The sequence below is a fragment of the Natator depressus genome, chromosome 1 (genome assembly GCF_965152275.1).
Source record: "Natator depressus isolate rNatDep1 chromosome 1, rNatDep2.hap1, whole genome shotgun sequence".
NCBI lineage: Eukaryota > Metazoa > Chordata > Testudines > Cheloniidae > Natator > Natator depressus.
Genome location: NC_134234.1, coordinates 56,083,706 through 56,103,622, shown reverse-complemented (window position 1 = coordinate 56,103,622; position 19,917 = coordinate 56,083,706). Strand labels below are relative to the sequence as shown.

The following is a 19,917-nucleotide window of genomic DNA, read 5'->3' as shown; positions in this document are numbered from 1 at the left end:
AAAGGGGCGTTTGGTGATAAACTGTATTAAAGAAAACCTGAAACAACTCCGTCTGTCAAGGGTATACACATACTATCCTTGATCTTTACACAGAATTCCCATTGATATTATTGGGAGTTTATGTGGCAGTTGAGGACAACATACGGCCCTAAATGTTTGTTAGATACATTTAAATACATGGCTTTTTTCATAGCACAGCTTGGCAGACATGGAAAAGAGGCTTCATAATTCATAACAATATTGTCTGAAAATTTAAGACTTGTAAAAATCCCGAAAGGTCCTGCACTGACCTCCTGACTGAATGGAGAGGGTAATCATTCAAGAAGGATACAGAAGTTAGAGAAAACAGAATCTTCCACATTGGCCTTCTTTTTCCATTAAAAAAAATCAACCAGTTTTTCTATTTCTGTACTGTGTAGAGCACCTACAAGGCACTAAGGTATGCGAACAAGAAGGTTTGTTTGAACCAATTCCTGCTAGCAATGGCAGGCTGCAGTTGTCACTGACACCTTTGGGAGGGAAGATTTAGGCAGCGTTACAAGGATAACTACCAAAGAATTGAAAAGTAACAATGGAACAATAAGCACCACAAACAGAAGAAAACTAAAAACGTATTGTTTCATGGAATTTAACAGTAACCTGGAGAGGCATGTTGAACTTTTAGGGAACCGGATATATTCTCACAATATGAGATGATGTTGTGTCCTGTATGGGTAAGGGGTGTGTTGCATGTGTTCAGCCATTTCTTCCTAAAAAGCTTCATTTGAACATAAAGTAGGACTTACTTCCATTGAAAATAGTCACGTTTATTGCAGTGAGCAAGCAGGAGAACATATTGATAACACAGTTACTACCTATGTGTTGAGACCAGGAATGCTGAATGGATACTGACTGTAGCCAGAAATGAGAGGATTTAATTATAAAGCAAGGGTGGAAGGAGATTAGATTTCTATCTTCCTTAGCCTCAGCCTGGCGACGAAGATGAAAGAAATCTGGGACACAAAGTAAACTTTCATTAAGAAAGGAAAAGTGTCCTTACTATTCCCAGTTACATGTACAACGAATAGAGTAACCCAGCTGTGGGCCTGACCAGAAACCTGTGCTTAGCTTGCGAAAGAGGGTAAATGACTAAAGAAATGATACACACGTCAAAGGATGAAAGCAGGAAGCCTTGTCTGTAGAGGCCTTTCAGTGGTAGTTGAAGGTGCACAGCATCTCACAGGATTGGGTCCCAGGTCAGCACTCAGATTTACTGTTCTGAGTTGCAGATTATTTTGTTTGGTTTCAAAACTAACTCTTCAGAAAGGCTCACGTTGCACATAGTTTTCGCAGATATGAATGACTGTTTACTTTAGAGCTAGAGTGTGAGTTTGGGCACAGCCTAGACAAAGGGGTGGCGCAAAATCTGCACTACCCCATGAGTAACCCTAGAAGGCACTGTGTGACACACACATACGCCTCCAGGTCACTGTTTCTCCCTGCTTGCTCTGGAGTGGTAGTATTTTTACTGCTGGTTTGTACCAAAAGTAAATTACAGTCCCCTCAGCCCCACCCCCATGCTGGTCAGCAAGTGGAGGAGGAGAAGCCAATGTTCTATCCACCTACTCCACTGAGGGAATAATGTGGTTTACTCCGGAGCCACCCAGACTAGGAAGTCTCTGTAGGGGTAATTAAGGGGGGGTGGGTTACTCCCTTGCATGGATGCCTAGTACAAATCGCAATGTAGCCCTTAGGAAATCGTTGGGTTTTTTTAATTCCATAGGAAAAATATAATAGTGGTTACCATAAAAAGTTCTTCTTTCTTAACCTTATCTCAGTGCTGGTTCTGTAAATAATAATGCAGTTATAGTACAACAGAGCAACCTCTGGGAAGCTCCTTTATTCCTTTAGACAAATGGGAATTATTTACTTTTGTTTATATATAAAATATATATGTATATAATTTTATATACTGTATAGGCTTTTCAGCAACTGGCACAAATTCTGAAACCAGCATCTTTATATTTTGTTTTGAAATATGTAAAAATGTGATTGACTTTAATTCAGTGTTTTTTATACACCGTTCTTAGTCATAACCATTTCTGGGTCTCCAAGTGCTGCTTGTCCCATTTGTGTCTGTTCTATGGATTGTATCTTGGAGCAAGGACTTTAGCTATTTTTTCTCTTTTACAGCACCACACACATTAATATGTAACAAATACACTTGGGGCTATTAATCACGTCTCACGTTTCCTTTCTACCAACCCACTACTCGCTTGTCATTCAAATCACTCTTAAAAACTTACTTTGTCTAGTGTTCACAAGGACTACTGGTATTATGACTAATGCATTTCTAAAAGAACCTAGTACTTCTCTACTACGGCCTCTCATTGCTCTGTGTACTCTGCCTTATTTGAGAGTAAGCTTCTTGGGGCAAGAAGTATTTGTAGATGGCACTGAACATGGTAGTGGTGCTTAACAAATTAAAAAAAAAAAAAAGCATAACTGGCACTGGGAATCTGGGTAGTAAATTCTGAACCTAGAGCACTGATAGTTTACACTTGCTGGGCTAACATTTAGAAGTCCCCCTGCCTGGCACCCAGCAGCCAGGGCACTGAAGCAGTCAGAGTTCTGTTCCTGTGTAAAAATCACACTGAACTTGCATTCACCTGCTTCGTTGGTAGAGGAAATTACTTCTTTCTGTTCACTAGATCTGGGTGAGGAGGATTGTTTCAAAATAAGTTCATGTATGAGGGAGACACTATGATAGAAAAGGATTAATAAAGGGTTATGAACTTCAGTTTGTGAGTGTTACTCTTTGTTTCATTTTGCAAGGCAAAAGTTGCACTGTGATCTTGTCTGATGTGATTAATATGAAGAGCCAAGAAAACTTACCTGATTAGAATAACTAAGTAATATTGCCAAGCTTATATTCCCAGAAGGTAGGAAAAAAAGGGGCCATATGAGTTTCTGAGTTATAGAAAGTACTGAGAAAATAGATGTTAAAATGTGCTTTAGGCAGTTTGCTCAACAATACATCAGGGAAACTTCCAAGTCTACATAGCGATTACCCAATTGCTGAACATATTATTTAATTGTAGAACCACTTATATTCCATTTGTATTTCTCAAACCCAATCTTTCCAGATGTCTCAGACCAGTTTTATAGGCACCAGACACATTAGGGAGAAAAAACCTTTCCAATATATTCTCATATTATCAAACATAGTTGCTAACTCTCACCAATATCAAATGTGGATTACATGTAAAATCCATGTTCCAGTATTGAATCCTTTTGTCAGCAGTTTGTGACTTTCACAACTCATTTCAATTCTTCAGAGGTCTCAAATATTGTCAGTTCCTAGTATGTAATAGTACAAACTGTCAAGTGCATAAAATACTTTCAAACAAAGTGATCTCTGAAGGGTTCGGTGTAATTATTTTTCATGTTTTAATGAAAATGGCTTCACATTCTACATTTCCTTCCCTAACTGAGTCACTCTGATTCATGCTGTTTGGAGATTCTGCCTGGAAATCTGGACTTGAACTATTTTTCAACATGGATTTGGGGAGGATGGCAAGAGGGTGTCCTCTCCTCGAACTTTCTCAGATAAGGGAAATCCAAAAATTGTGCATTATATTCTTGGACCCAAATCATGTTAGTTTCTTTGAGCAACAAACAGGTTCGTGTATCCCTTTTGTGCTTCTATCAAACTTTTTTTCTTTTAAGAACCATTTTAAAGCTTTTTTTTGAGTCCCAAAAGGCTGTAGCCAACAATATCGCAACTAACTACTTAATCTGCAACAGGTCAGTTATAAAATGAAGCATAGTATTTGGAGTTTTCTTTTCTTTTTTGCTATGTAAAAATATTTACTTTTTTACTCTTCTGCCATGGTTGAGATGAAATTAAACTATATCTTGTATGTAACATTCCCCAACCCCTCACCGTCCCCTGCTATGCACACACAAAAAGTACATAACAATTAGATATTTGTATGCAGTTTGAAAGAGCCAAAATAAACCTCAAAGAAGGAAATGCCGAAGGAACCATAAATAAAGCGTTGTTGGTTGTTTGCAGGGAGAGAAAGAAACTCCATGAGTCTAGTGCTGGAGTATGGTATCAGACCTTTTAAATTACATAAAACAGATGTAAGTATTAATGGTAATGTTATATAGGTTATTAAACCCTATTGAAATACCTGTTAAAGAGCAAGATTGAAATGTGGTGTGTCTAAAGTCTGCTATATAATCTTTCACATTCACATCTTTCACATCTTACACATTTCATTCAATTTCCGGACTGTTAATTTAGTGTGCAATTCTATGCTGAAATTTTCCTGAAATCTTTGTAATTTCCTCTTCCATTTGCCCCAGCACACGCAGATAACTAATCATTCATCAGCAATGAATGTTTATGCTCTCATAGTTGCAGATATGGAAAATATTTTAATACATATATCATAATTAATTTGTATTGTGCTTAACAAATAATAGATAAGACATATTACCATCCCCAAATAATTTGCATGTTTTCACTTTTTTTTTTTTTTTAAGAACTACAACTTGTTTGCTTTGACATTTATGTTAAATTATTTAGAAGCAGGAGGAGGAGATGAAAAAGAGAATGTTGCTATCCACCATCCTATGACTCTTTGGGGGAGAATGCTTGGAAGAGCAGTGAAATATTTTTTATAAACTATTCTTTTTTTCTGCTTTTGGTGCCAGATGCATCTGTTTACAAAGTCCAGGTTTAAGACATGAGGCTTAACAACAAATTGACTAGGAACTGAACCTGAGACGAAAAAAACAGCTGTGACCATATCACTTATAAATGTAACCGTCTGTTGGCATGTGTCAAAAGGGATTCAGCAAAGCACTTAAGCATGTGCTCAACTTTGATCATGTAAATAGTCTCATTGACACCACTTTTGAAACCATTGGACTGAGACTATTCATGTACTTAAATAACACATGTGCTTTCCTGAATCAGGGTTAATTAGAGACAATTGTCAAGTTGCATGGTCTCGTGAACATCAGCTTGCTGTGTTGTTTTTCCACATTTCCAATATTTTTCAGTATTATTACCCTGATGACATGTGCAAACTATGAAATAACTTCCATGCCTTATGTGCATCTTTTGAGTTTTTAATGTATTGAAAATGAAAACCAGTTATGACTTTATTCCCTTGTTTTGTTTTATCCTAGAAATTGGCAATAAGAAATTTTATAAATACAGCCAAGAGAAGACATTGAAGTGGTTAAAGAAAAAGGTATTATGTTTCTCTTTTGCTTTCAAAGAGCTTTTATGTTCAAAATTTAAAATAGTAAGAAGTTTTCTTCACATTATATTTGAATCACAAAACGTGAGTATATTCAAAGTCCATATCCCGTTGAACAAGAGTAAACACATCAGTAAAGCTGTCATACTTTAGAATGTGACAAATATAAAGTGTTAAGGAAATAGCAGATTTTTAGCAGATTCCCTCTTAGACAGAACCAGACTGTGGTTAGTCCCTGCACAGGCGCAGAAAGGTCCAGAGTAGGCTACAGTTGCTATTTCTATGCTGTCCCTGAGCTCAGGGACTGCTCTTTGCCTTAAAGCATGGGAAGGAAGCAAGGCTATGACCATTTCTCGCTCCCTAGCCCATAGCAGCCGGCCAGACATGGAGGGAAGCATACCTTGAACACTGCTGTGATTTGATGCAACTGTGTTCCTCATGAGCTCTCTACATTGTCTCCCCTAATACTGGTGGGGTCGTGCAACTATGTATCACCTGTGAAACAAGCCTGCCCACACTCTCTATGCCTAAAAGAAATTGTACTGTGTCAGGTAAGCTGTTGTCCAAGCTGCTGTACTTGTCCAAGCTGTTGTACACAAAGAAGCAGATCCTTTCAATCAGAATAGATCATCTGCAACAGCATCCATCTGAGAAAATGATTAAATCTATGTCAATCACAAGATGTAAGGGAGCCCTGAAAAATTGTCATTAACATTTACCACCCCAAGTACAAAAACTACTTCCCACCTTTTGCCATGATCATGGGCGGGGTGGGGGGGATAACAATAATGTTCTTGCCTGTTAAAGGAAGTACTGGTCTGGGTTAAGTGGAATTTTTCCAAGGCTGGTATAAGGGAAAAATATCACTGGAAGAGCCCATATAGTTTCACATCTCTGATATTAATTTTCACATCCATGGCTGAATATTCATGTTTTTGCAGGTGCCTGGTATATAATTATAATGTTCTTGATCTATTGATAAGGTTAAGATTTTATCAGGGTATTTTTAGTAAAAGTCATGGACAATAAACAAAAATTCACGGAAGCCTGTGACCTGTCTGTGACTTTTACTAAAAATACCTGAGGGGGTGGGAACTAATAGTCGGAGCCCCGCCGGGGGCTGGCCTCTGCTCCATCCCCGCCTCTGCTCCTCGGTTGGAGCTGATAGCTTCTCCACCCCCGGGGGCTGACTCAGTCCAGCTGCTGCTCCTGTGGCAGGGGCTGACCACCGACCACTACTCCGGCCCCACTGCTGCTCCTGGGCAGGGACTGACAGCTTCTCCAGCCCCATGGGCTGAAGCAAAAGAAGTCATGGAGGTCCATTAAAGTCACGGATTCCGTGACCTCCAAAACAAAATTGGATCCTTCTCTACTGACAGTCTCTCTCTTATATTGAATCTGACAATGCCCTGGCCTACAGAATCCTGATGATTACATTCCATTCCTGTTCAGGACTCCATTCCCATTCCAATAGAAATGGAAAAACCCTTACTTTTCTGAGCAGGTGCATGAATCATCTGTAAAATCCATAGCTGCTCCAACTGTAAATTCCAGCCCGTCTCAGCGGAGCTGCAAATCTAGCTGCCATGTCTCAAAGGCAGCAGGCCGGAACACTGGATCTTTAATTTTTTGAGATCATATGCTAGTCATTACAGATGTATATTAAGTTTCATCACAGTTCATAACTTGAGCATTTTATGTGCTTTAAACCAAATTACAAGGGCTTTGTCACTGTATTAACACACGTGCAGAACAACATTGATTTAGACATTTCAATCTGTGGCTCCTTACAGGTCAGCCAGACAGTGAAAGTACTTAAAAGCAGCAATGTATGTGTGGGTGGAAGGGTGCAATCAGCTACATTTATCAGCGGCAAACAAATCACAGATGTTAAAGAAGGTAAGAAAACTAAGTGTAGTTCTAACTAAATATATCTTTATGTGATAAGATACCTGCAGCTTAGATGCTCAGCTAGAATCTAACAATAATTTTAAATGGTTTGTAAACATTTAAAAATATTTCTTGCCCAAAATGTTTTTAGTGTAGTTACTGTAGTGGTGCCATGACTCTTTTGAGTTCTGTGGTGCCTGAAACGTGGTAATTGTATAATGCACCAAATGTACAGGGAGAAGGGTTCTGAATAGCTTCTAGTGAGATCTAATTGAGGCGCCAATTCAGCAAACCATCACTATTCATTGATGTGCTCGGAGAACAAATACTCAGGTTGGGATCGTACTCCTGTGCAATGATTATGCAGAGAGAGAGAGAATATGCATCTCGTGTAATCTTATATAATAGATATGAATTATCTCTATACAGTATGTATAGGCAGAGTTATGTTATATATACTCACATAATATAAATTATGAGTTAATAATATATTGAATACACACAATATAAAGGGGGATTTTCAAAAATGCCTTTTTGCGCACAAGTCCTACTGAAAGTCACTACGACTTGTGTTCCTAAATCATTTAGGTGATTTTGAAAATTCCACCCAAAGTGTTAGAGTTATTACCATAATCATTAAGTTGTAAGGTTTCACCATTATTTTGATCACCTTTTTTCCTGAGGACAAGGTCACGGAGGGGTTGGATTATGAAATATCCTAGATATGCCCTTCAGAATATGCACTATGATGAAGAAAAAGATCAAAATTTTAAGAGAAGAAATTCAAATTCAGAAAGTAATTAGAGCAAATTAAGCGAAGTAAATTATTCACTTTACTAAGAGGTTCAGAAGCCAACATGCAATCTAAAAATGAGGAAACAATGAACAGGTAATTGTGGCAGGCTTCTTGAACTCTGAGTACTGAGTATGTGGAAAACCAGTTATCAAGTAATGATATGCAGGAAAAAGCATAAATGAGATTTAAGAGATATCTAGACAGTTTTATAGGGGGGTGCATTATAATATATAGTTTCAAAAAGGAGGTGGTGCTGAGAGACTTGCGTGCCTTTAACTTTACAGTAACTTTTTATTACTTCCAAAAAGATTAAATAAATAAAAGGAAATTGCAACTGTCAGATCAGGTCCATCTTTACTATATTTAACCATTATCTTTGGTAAATTTATTGTTAGTCTCAATCTACAATGTTTTCTTTTGTATCCTCCCACCTTACAGGAAGGTGTGTATATTCTTTATTATAGTTTTGCCATTGAAAAGGGTCTAGATTTTAAAGAACAACATTGAAGGAGGGAGTATTGTGGGTTAAAGTTAGGTCAGTTTTGGAGGAGGTTCTAAAGTGTCTCTAACTACTGTATGTAGCAAAGGGATTGGCAGAAAGTCAAAGGGAACTTACTCAACACTTATTTTTAATCATCATTCAATGATAAGAGTGCAATTGATTTTTGCATACAGTTGCTGATTCAAGAGTATGGCAGTAATCTTCACAGTCTACCTGTAAATGCAGTTGTGTAGATTACAGTAATAACCGCCAGGTAGCATCTGTTGGTGTGGTAAGACAGAAGTGTTGTAGGGCATCCAATGGGAGAACGAGTACAAGGGAAACAAGGAAGGATTAGCGTGTAGGATCTGAATGTTTTATTAGAAAGGAAGGTTGGGAGTCATATAAGCCAGGGAGAAGAGATGGATCTTGAGATGAGATTTGCTATTAGGGAGGCTATTTCATATGGTGAGAGCAGTGTGGGAGAAGCCCGCTGAGAAAAGACAAGGAAGGGAGATACAAAATTCTCTGACATTTGAGAAGAGAAGCAAATGGCCTGAATAAATGGAAAAGCTGGCGGCAGGTTAAGAGTTAGGGTATGGGTTAGGGTGGCAATAGGAACTCCTTGGAAAACTCTGTACTGGATTTTTAAATAAGGAAGCCAGTGAAGATTTCTGGAGGACGGGGGTGATGCAGCCTCATATCTGGGTCTGAGAGAAGTGAAGAATTGCTGTAGTAACTGCCTTGACCTAACAATTCAGTGCCATAAAAAGGAGAGCAAGATAACAAGAACATCTCTATTTAGGTATAGATGGGGTATAAGGGTGAAGTTCAGAATCAGTGTGTTGGATCTGGACCACTCCTTTATGGTTTTGGATGCCAAAGGGGGTTAAGGAAGGAGGAAATACGTGAGAAACAAATCTGCTTTTTGTTGTTGTAAAGCACACAGGAAAGTGGTGCCAGTAGAGCTAAAATGTGCACACTGGGGCCAGTTTATTAATTGTATCTGTTTTGGCACCAATTTGCTTTGTGCTATTACACAACTTCACATAATCGTGTGTGGCAAACCATCTCTGACCCAGGAAAAATATATCTTTGCTACTCTGGGGGCTGGTTTACCATATGCTTCCATATAGTTCGGGGGAGAGGGTTGAAGTGCTTGGCTGTTTTTAAGGCTAATTAAGAGGCAAGGTATTGGCTTGGGGTCTGCTTGTGCAAACATTTATGCATGTGAGTAAAGTTGCTCTCTAATAGCCCCATTGACATCAAGTTATTCACATACAGAAGAGTTTGCAGGAGCTAAGCCTTGTTTTGCCTTTTTGTGGGGAGGGGGACAGAAAAAGAGATGTTTTAGGACTTCATGTTGCCAAAGGTTTGATTTCCAGAAAAACTTTTATAGCAAGAGTTTCCTGTCCTGAAAACAGCTTCTAGTAGTTCATATTTCCACAGATAATTATCCTGTCTTGCCAGTGATGTTTAGATATGCCTTGGCATTTTTCATAAAATACTGACATTAAGTACAAGGCTTTGAAATAGACTCATTGTCTCATCTAATTGTTTTCAGTTGAAGCCAGAAATATATTTTAGTACTGAAACTGTTGCCAAATAATTGTAGGATCCAGATGCTTTAAAATTAATGATTACACATTTTGTTGAGTCAGCTTTTTACTTCTGCAGCATTTTTTAAAAATTAATTGTGCAGAAAAAATAGATTATATTTAGAGTTCTCAGAAAGCAAACAGGTTTTATAAAGTACATGCCACAGAGATTAATAACATCTGTGCTGACAAAGTAAGCATAGTAACTCCTTGCTTTTTAATTAAACCTACAAGTGTCATATAACATAAACTACTCAACAAAGAGAAACGTCATGTGTCTGTTAGTAGTTTCTTAGCATTAGCTCATCATAATGGGTTATAGTGACATACAAGAGCATGGATTGAAAAGCAGTCCTGTGACTGTATAACATGGATGCACACTCTCTTTCTCCGAATCATGTTTGTTTGTTTTTAACTTTCAGATGACTATGTACGATATGCCCATGGTTTAATATCAGAATATATTTCTGAAGATCTGAGTGTTGAGCTATCTAAGTACTTACAGTAAGTATTTTAATTATTTGTTAGCTTTATATGACACACATTGCTCTGCAGATGACCTTTTCTACTGAATACTGTAACTTTGACCATCAAGTTACAGGGACTGATAGAGATATTTTTGTCACTTATTAAATATCTGAGGAGGGTAGGAATTGGAGGAGGAAGTCAAATCCTACTGAAGAAAATAGAAAGGAACATAAATTCTGGCAAGTCAAATGTAAAAGTATAATTAGGCAGGCCAAAAAAGAATTTGAAAACCAATTTGCAAAAGACACACAAAATAACAGGAAAACTTTTTTTTTAAGTATATCAGAAACAGGAAGCCTGCCAAACAACTGGGGGGGCCAGTGAGTTATCAAGGTGCTAAAGGAGCACCTAAGGAAGACAAAGCCATTGCAGAGAACCTAAATGGATTCTTTGCATCAGTCTTTATCGTGAAGATGTGAGGGAGATTCCCACACCTGAGCCGTTCTTTTTAGGTGACAAATCTGAGGAACTTTTCCAAATTGAGGTGTCAGTAGAGGAAGTTCTGGAACAAATTGATAAACTAAACAGTAATAAGTCACAGGACCAAATGGTATTCACCCAAGAGCTCTGAACAAACTCAGTTATGAAATTGTGGAACAACTAACTATGGAATGTAACCTATCACTTAACAGCCTCTGTACCAGATGACTGGAGGACAGCTAATGTAATGTCAGTATTTTTTTTTTTTTAAAGCTCCAGAGGCAATCATGGCAATTACAGGCCAGTAAGCCTAACTTCAGTGCCAACAATAGCAAAGAACAGAATTATCAGACACGTAGATGAACATGATATATTGGGGAAGAATCAGCACAGCTTTTGTAAAGAGAAATCATGCCTATTAGAATGCTTTGAAAGTATTGACAAATGTAGACAAAGGTGATCCAGTGGATTAGTGTATTTGGACTTTCAGAAAGCCTTTGACAAGGTCCCTCTGCAAAGGTTCTTCAGTCATGGGATAAGAGGAAAGTTCTTCAATGGATTAGTAACTAGTTAAAAGATAGGAATCAAAGGGTACAAATAAATGGTCAGCTTTCACTATGGTGAGAAGTAAATAGCGGGTCCCCCAAGTATCTATACTCGCACCAGTGTAGTTCAACATATTCATAAATGATCAGGAAATGAAGGTAAACAGTGATATGGCAAAATTTGCAGACAATACAAAATTACTTAAGATAGTTAAGTTCAAAGCTGGCTGAGAAGAGTTACAAAAGGATCTCAGAAAACTAGGTGTATGGGCAACCAAATAGCAGATGAAATTCAGTGTTGATAAGTGCACAGTAATGCATATTGGAAAACATAATCCCAACTATACATACCAAATGATGGGGTCTAAATTAGCTGTCGCTATTCAGAAAGAGATCTTGGCGTCATCATGGATAGTGCTATGAAAACATCTGCTGAAGTGCTGCAGCAGTCAAAAAGCTAACAGTATTAGGAACCATTAGGAAAGAGATAGAAAATACCATGTCACTGTCTAAATCCGTGGTATTCCCATACCTTGAACACTACGTGCAGTTCTGGTCACTTTATCTCAAAAAAGATATTAGAACTGGAAAAAAGTACAGGGAAGGGCAATAAAATTGATTAGGGGTATGGAAGAGCTTCCATATGAGGAGAGATTAAAGAAGACCGGGACTGTTCAGCTTAGAAGAGAGATGACTCAGGGGGATATGACAGAGGTCTATAAAACCATGAATGGTTTGGAGAAAGTGAATAAGTGTTATTTACCCCTTCACATGAACCCAGGGTCATCTAATGAAATTAATAGGCAGCAGGTTTAAAACAAACAAAAGGAAGTTCTTCTTCATGCAACGCACAGTCAACCTTTGGAATTGTTTGCCATGTGGTTTTTTGAATGCCAGAGCTATAACCAGGTTCAAAAAAGAATTAGGTAAGTTCATGGGGGATAGGTCCATCAATAGTTACTTGCCAAGATCGTTAAGGATGCCTCCCCACGCTCTGGGTGCCTCTAAACCTCTGACTGCCAGAAGCCAGGACTGGGTGATGAGATGGATCACTCAATAATTGCCCTGTTCTGTCTGAAGCATCTATCGCTGGCCACTGTCAAAAAACAGGATACTGGGCTAGATGGACCATTGTTCTAACCCAGTATGGCCATTCTTAGGAAGAGTGGAACTCTCTTTATTAAGTCTAGGTTGGCATTGTGAATGTGAACAGCATGTTTTGCAAGTAGAAATATACTAATATAATAATAATACCTAGCCCTTCATAGCACTTTTAATCCATTCATCTCAAAGTGCTTTACAAAGGTCGATGTTGTTATCGCCATTTTATAGAGGAGATGCTGAGACAGAGAGAGGTGAAGTTACTTTCCCAAGTCACCCAGTAGGCTAGTTGCAGTGCCAGGAATAGGACCCAGAACTCCTGGGTTCCACTGCAGTGGTCTAGCGATTAAGCTACACTGCCTCTCAATTCTCACTCAATCAGCTGCTATATATATAAAATATCCTTTCACAGCTCATAGCCAAGGTTTTCAGAAGTAACTAGTGATTTGGGTTTTCCTCTGTTTTAGGTATCTGACTTGACACCATTAAAGGGGACTGATTTTCAGGGGGTGTTTGCTCAGCACTTTCTGAAACTCAGGCCTCTTTCAGTTGTCACCTAAGATGATTAAACCTAATGGTCACCCCACTAGCCACTTCTTTCGAAAACTTGGCTCTCATCGTTAGTGTGTCATAAAAGTAATATGAAATGAAGTGGAAAATATTCTGAGGGTGATTGATGGGATTAGCATTGATGCCCTCTTTGTGGGAGAGGAATGTAATTTCAGGTTAACATATTCAAAAGTTATATTCCAATATATTGATTTGTTTCTATATGAAAACTGTAACTTAAAATCTTTTATTCTGAAGGCTTCCAGAACTTACAAGTCCAGAAGCAGACCCCCCGCTAAAGGTAGGAAAATAGGAAAAATTTTAAGGTAGAAAACTAATAAAACTTCTTGATGGATGTCTGTTTTGTTGTGGATTAGTCTCTCTCAAATGTTTGAGGCAATTAAAACTAGACTGGACAAAGCATTAAAAAATATGCAGTAAGGAGCAAACCTGCATTGTAGTAGCACTGATCAGAAATATAGGGGGAGGCGGATCCCAAAAATTTTGCCAAATATTTTTCTATTTTTTATTCATCAAAATTTCAGTCATCTTTGTCAATAATTTTTTCCTGTTCTTATAATGAAAAATCAAAAAAATTGAGCATCTCTTGTTGGTAGATTGATGGGACTATATGACCTCATGTCTTTTTCATAAAAGTTACACCTGTCCAACCACATGGAAGTAACTGTGGCCACAATTTATTCCTTTGATTCTGTCTTGAGCCAAGTGATATTCATTAGGTGTTACACTAACTCTGTTGAGCGTTCTTGTGATGTGGATTATACAATGTGTATGAATGTCTATTACACTGTTTGGATAGTGCTGAGAATCTGTTTTTAGAAAGGTCTAGTGACTTCTAAAAATAATCAACAGTGTGATTACAACTCAAGCCATTTTTAGAATTTTGTTCAATAGTTTGACTGTGAAATAATGTCTGCGGTCCCATTGACTTCCACATGGCTGCTCACGGTGTGTTGAGCACATGTGTAAATCTTTGTAGGTTCAGGGCTTAAAATGCTACTTTAATATGTTTTATCTCACTGCTTTACAGGATCAAGGCATAAATTAGGTGAAATTTGATTTGCTTTAAACCTTCTGTTTTAGCTTATTTTAAAATTTCTCTTATGTGAAACCAAGGTGTGTGTTAGGACAAAATGTATGGTTCCTACAAATCAAGACAGATCTGATGTATGTCTCTTACTAATACAAAGTAATTGCTTCTTAAATAATAATCTGAAATAAATTTCTGAAGGGGGAGAGACACAGGAGCCTTAGAGTATAGCTACAAATGTCTACTAGCTGGAGCATATTACCAAGCTTACTCTTCTATTACAAGACTTTTTGAGGAAGTCTGAACTCTTCATGTGACACATGCCAACCATCCCATTAATTGTAACCACCAATCTTGCATTGTAATCACTATATCTTCTCAGAGTATGAAGTCTGGTGCTGTCAGATCATAATACATAGCCACGCAAAATACTTGAGATCACTTAAAGCTGAACTACAAAAGTTTTACTGAAAGTTAAAAACATGAAGATTCCAAAAGAGGGACATCATAATTTATTGTTAGGCTGTCATTTAAAAATGTTCTTATAGTGTAGCATTTAAGAAAACTACCTCCCAAAGGGCCTGCTCCAACTTGGATTGAACTAAAAAAACAGCTGCTGTTGGATCTGGTCCTAAGGGCCTGAGAAATCTAAGATGCAGACCTGGTTTTTGTGCCAGTGAGAGAGATCACAAGTGCCAATAAATAGAGTAAAAAATAAGGATTTAAAATAGAACGGTTACCATTCAGGTTACTTTCACTATCACTCACTCTGGCAAAGAAACTAGAAAGGCTGCAGCTCAGATTTCACAGGATATTAAGGCAATGGTAATTGTTTCTGAAAATTTAAAAAAAAAATAAAAGCACTCATTACATTTGTGAAATGCCAAATGCACACAGCTTAGGGAAAGAAACATGCATTCTTAAGGCCTGATCATATCAAGTGCTGAACTCCCTTGAGTTCGATTGACTTCAATAGTAGTTAAGGATAGCTAGCAACTCGAACAGTTAGGCTCTTAGATTGTCACTGAACTGAAATTAGAGAGCATTGAGCAAAAACAAGTCAATGTATGTCAAACAAGTCAACATATGAACATTACCAGATTGTGGAAAGTAGCGATCCCAGGAGAGGTTGTATGCAACAAACAGATTAGACATTGTTCCAAATGTAGGATTGCTTTGTGCTTTCCAGTCCCAAGAGACCACAAGGACCTGAATTTTGTCCCCTGTTCCTTGGCCAGTAGATAATACTTTTCAGCACTAATCCATAAAGATGAGTCAAATAGTCTCTGAATTAAAAACTAAAGGCAAAGGTTGGAAATTGAAATGTATATGTAAGTGATTCTATAAATCAGTCTTCTGTGGGCAAAAGAGAAGAAAATGTGTTTCCTACAAAACTAACCAAACTTCTCTGAATAGTGAAGAGATACTGTTTATCCTCCTGTTTCTTGAGGAGACTGTTAGGAAAAGAGACCTACCAGTACTATATTGCATATTACTTGTTTGGTTGCCTGTGCCATTTCAGTGTCTAGCTTACACCAGAAAGCCCGAGGGCCTTTTCAGCTTTAATGTTCAGTGTGTGTACATCAGCGTAGTGGTTGACAGAGCAACTTCATCACTCTTAACATTTCAGAAAAGGAAATTCTCAGATGCACCTGTGGAAGCAGAAGAAGACTACACTAAGTTTAACAGCAGTGATCTCAAGAACAAAAAGGTATGTGTGCTTTATGCGTGTGCATGCCCACATTTTGTTAAAGCGTGTTTTAATGCTGGTCAAATAGTTACACAGGGTGCCCATTTTTTGCAATGTGCCTCTTATTCAGAAAAGCAAATGTAAAATGGATGTTTTCGGAAAGTATATTCAACGTGTTCTGAATTAGAATCAATGTACTGTATTGTAGGTGGGTTCACCTTGATAAGAACCAGACTGAAAGTGACTTTCTGGGTCATTGAGTCCAGTTCCCTGCTATCTCAGGCAACCCCATCATATAATCCTGTTCATAAACTTATCAAACTCCATCTTGAGACCAGTTAGGTTCCTTGTTTCCGCTACTCCAGTTGGACGGCTGTTCCCCAACCTCACTCCTCTGATGGTTAGAAACCTTCTTCTAATTTCCAGCCTAAATTTACTCTTGGTCAGTTTATATCCATTTGTTCTCATGTCAGCACTGTCCTTTTACTGTTCCTGGTATTTTATCCCCTGAATATATTGATCCTGCCAAGTCTTCTAAAGCAGTTAATATTCTTTTGAGGTACTTAATTGTTTGTGAATAAGGCAGGTCAGAAATTTTTGAAGCAATCGAAAAGGTTTGACATGAAGGTCGTGACCATATATTATCACCATTTATCATGGCACATTTCATAAGAGGTACCACAGAAGTGTTGATTCCAGAGTCCTGGAAAAAATGTAGTGAAAGCAATTGCATTCTCCTTCTTTAAACTCTACCTGCAGTTTCCATTTGACATGATAGTCTTAATTTCCCATTCTAAACTGTTGTGTAGTGTTGCAGTGTAATGTTAAATAACTGCAAAGGTGACTGTGTTTTAGTGGTGGGCCTTAGATAGCCACTTACTTAACTAATGTTATATGGCTTAGTGAATGTTTATAAAGCTTTCTGAGCCCCTTGGATGAAAGCTACTACAGCAGTGTAAAGGATTATTATTTATTTATTATGGAAAATGGGAGTGCAATTAGTTTGCTGTTGTATTATTTTTAAAAAAGGGGCAAGGGAGGCAACATTGATTTAAATTCCCAGGTATTTTCAAACAGGTCTTAATTTGCCCACAGGTGTTGTACTGTGCAGTTGTTTGTGTGGGTTAATAAAGTAAATCAATACCAGCTGCCTAATTTGCCAGCTTCAATGCAAGTTTTCAGGGAAGTCCAGTGGAGTCTACCATTTTGTCACTCCAAGGGGAGAAGCAGAGATATGAAAATAAATAGATCCTCTCTCTGCACCAAGCCTAAGTAGCCAGGCTTGGTGTTGAGTGGTTCTGTTGATGCTGAAGAAGAAGGAATTCTCCAGTCCATAGGGAGGCAATAGAGCCCCACTCTATGCTGTTATTGTAACAGCTACTGCTCTTTGCACCTCTACTCTTCCAGGAGCCGTGGCCAGTGGGTCCTCCTAGTGCAGGGGTGGGCAAACTTTTTGGCCCGAGGGCCACATCGGGGTTACAAAACTATATGGAGGGCTGGGTAGGGAAGGCTGTGCCTCTCCAAACAGCCTGGCCCCACCCCCTATCCGCCCACTCCCACTTCCCACCCCCTGACTGCCCCCCTCACAACCCAACCCATCCAACCCCCCCTGCTCCTTGTCCCCGACCACCTTGCTCCTGGGACCTCCGCAACCCCACCCCCTATCCAGCCACCCCTTCTCCCTGTCCCCTGACTGCCCCAACCCCTGTCCACACCACTGCCCCCCAGGACCTCACCCCCGATCCAACCTCCCCTGCTCCCCGTTCCCTGACTGCTCCCCGCCCCCTTACCATGCAGGAGCAAGCCATGCCGCCGCATTGCCCCACAGGAGTGGCATGTCAGAGCATGGGTGGCACAGTGAACTCAGACTGCGGGGGAAGGGGAACAGCAGGGGAGGGGCCAGAGGCTAGCCTCCCCGGTCGAGAGCTCAGGGGCTGGGCAGGACGGTCCCGCGGGCCGTAGTTTGCCCACCTCTGTCCTAGTGGTTGTTCCATTCCCTCCCCCGCACCTCTGCCCTTTCCCACAAACCCTTAGGGGCATTCCACAGCCTTAAAGGACGGTACAGGAGTTCCCCTATGTTCTTGTGATAAATGACTCAAAAGCTCCATTTTTTTCCCCACTCCCATACCATGTACATGCAGTTTTTGAATCTTGGCACAAAGATACAAAAAGGACTGAAGAAAGCTTTAATATTAAATTTGATTTACTTCTGAAATAACAAAATATGTAGTTAAGAGCATCTGGGAAGGATGAATTGGCTCGTGGGTTCTGTTCAGTGTACTGCACTTTTAAAATACTTTGGCAGTGTTTTTGTTTGCACTGTAAGTAATGCAGATAATCTTACTGTTGGTTGCATATCATTATCCTGTTCATAACATCATAGCTGAACCCAAATTGAGTGAAATTGTGAAGTCCTACAGTAGGAGGACTAACAGAAGGAAAGGTCAATGCAAAGATTTCTTAATAGGGAAAATGGCTAGAGATGTGAAGCATGCTATTTTAAAATGTAAGAAGGGAAGGAGGTCAGCTCTATAAAATGTGGCACATAAAATGTGTTTTAGGTGTAACAGTCTCTAGGAAGCTGTCCCAGTGGCCTCAACATGCTTTTCAAACCTTGGTTACCTCTTTCATCGTTAGTGTCCTTTCCTCTCTTTCCCTTTATTTCACTGTTCTAAAAGATTTCGATAGTAAATCAGTGTGAATTATTCATCATCTGTAATGCAAGGCTGTAATTCAGCCGGCTGACAACATAATCATGAGACTGAGTCACAGGGTACAGTATACGTCTGTTGTATTGCGCGCATTATTCCTGTTAATGTACACTCCAGGATTATCCAAAGTAAGCATTTGAGTTAGGATACTTCATTCTGCAGGAGGGAGAGATATTTTGCTTCCTTGTCCTCTTAACAGATTCTCTGTCTTTGAGCTTAAATAATTCATGACAACTATTTTCTATTGAAAAATCTCAAAATTGTAAGGTTTTTTCCTTCAGTTTTATCCCACATCATCTTTCCCTGCTGTATACTGTAGACTAAGAAACCAAGCAAACCTTTAACTGATTTCAGTATGTGTGAGTTTGTAGATTAGCATCCCCTTCTGCAGATTTGCTCAGTAATTTTTCTTTTTTTCTCTCTTTACCTCATTTCGTTAACAGACAACTAGCAAGATGTCTGCTGCTCAGAAAGCTCTGGCCAAAGTTGACAAGACTGGAATGAAAACCATGTCTGCTTTCTTTAGCGCAAAACCTAAAGCAACAAAATAAAGATTTGAAACTAAAACATATTTTTGATACATAATTATTTTTGTAGTTACTATTGTTCTAAAGCTAACTCTTTTTTCCCCTGTTTTTGTTGTTGGTTTATTACAGCTAATGAGGATTTTAAAGCAGGATTTTTGGATCTAGTGAGTGTGTTACATTTCTGAGATTTACATGTTGTATAAAATCAGACTGGAGCAGCTTCTTAAGGTTTCCTTATTAGCCCAGGTCAAAACACGTGATGTGAGAGCTGCTTAGGGTAGGTTATCTTTGCACCCAGAATTCCTGCGTTGTTTTTGTTGTAATTGCAATAAATAACAAAACTAATATAGCATAATAAATTGATGTATGAAACAAATGTTTGTTGTGTTTTCTGTATTTATAGAAGTATGCTGAGTTTTAGATAAGCTGTGGCACTTGGGATATGTCTATCCAGAGATAAAAAATCCTAACAGGATCCCAGAGCTTGGACTCCAACCTGAGCCCGAACATCTGCACAGCAATTTTTAGCCCACAAGCTTGAGTCAGCTGACCTGGGCCAGCCGTGGCTGGCCCATGGGTCTTTTATCGCTGTGTAGACGTACCCTCATAGTGCTTCCCTGCATATACACCTCTACACCATCTTTAAAAATTATAACATCACTGAAAAGTTGTGTGATAAATCTGCTAAAAAAAATTATGTATCTTTCACTGTTTGTTTCCAAGAATCATGGCTTCTTACCAAAATAAGTTGCCAAATGTTTGTTTAAAGACA

The 19,917-nt window shown here is 38.8% G+C and overlaps 1 protein-coding gene across 1 annotated transcript in view; it reads left to right on the top strand.

Annotated features, from left to right (window-relative positions):
- The window catches only part of RNASEH2B (ribonuclease H2 subunit B), a 46,346-nt gene extending 26,865 nt beyond the window's left edge, over positions 1–19,481 (top strand). The window contains exons 7-12 of the mRNA XM_074957064.1: positions 5,185–5,249; positions 7,052–7,157; positions 10,446–10,527; positions 13,425–13,467; positions 15,848–15,928; positions 19,062–19,481. Coding sequence (XP_074813165.1) covers positions 5,185–5,249; positions 7,052–7,157; positions 10,446–10,527; positions 13,425–13,467; positions 15,848–15,928; positions 19,062–19,169 — 485 coding nt within the window. The 3' untranslated portion in view covers positions 19,170–19,481. The remainder of the gene's footprint in view (positions 1–5,184; positions 5,250–7,051; positions 7,158–10,445; positions 10,528–13,424; positions 13,468–15,847; positions 15,929–19,061) is intronic.
- The last annotated feature ends 436 nt before the right edge of the window (positions 19,482–19,917 follow it).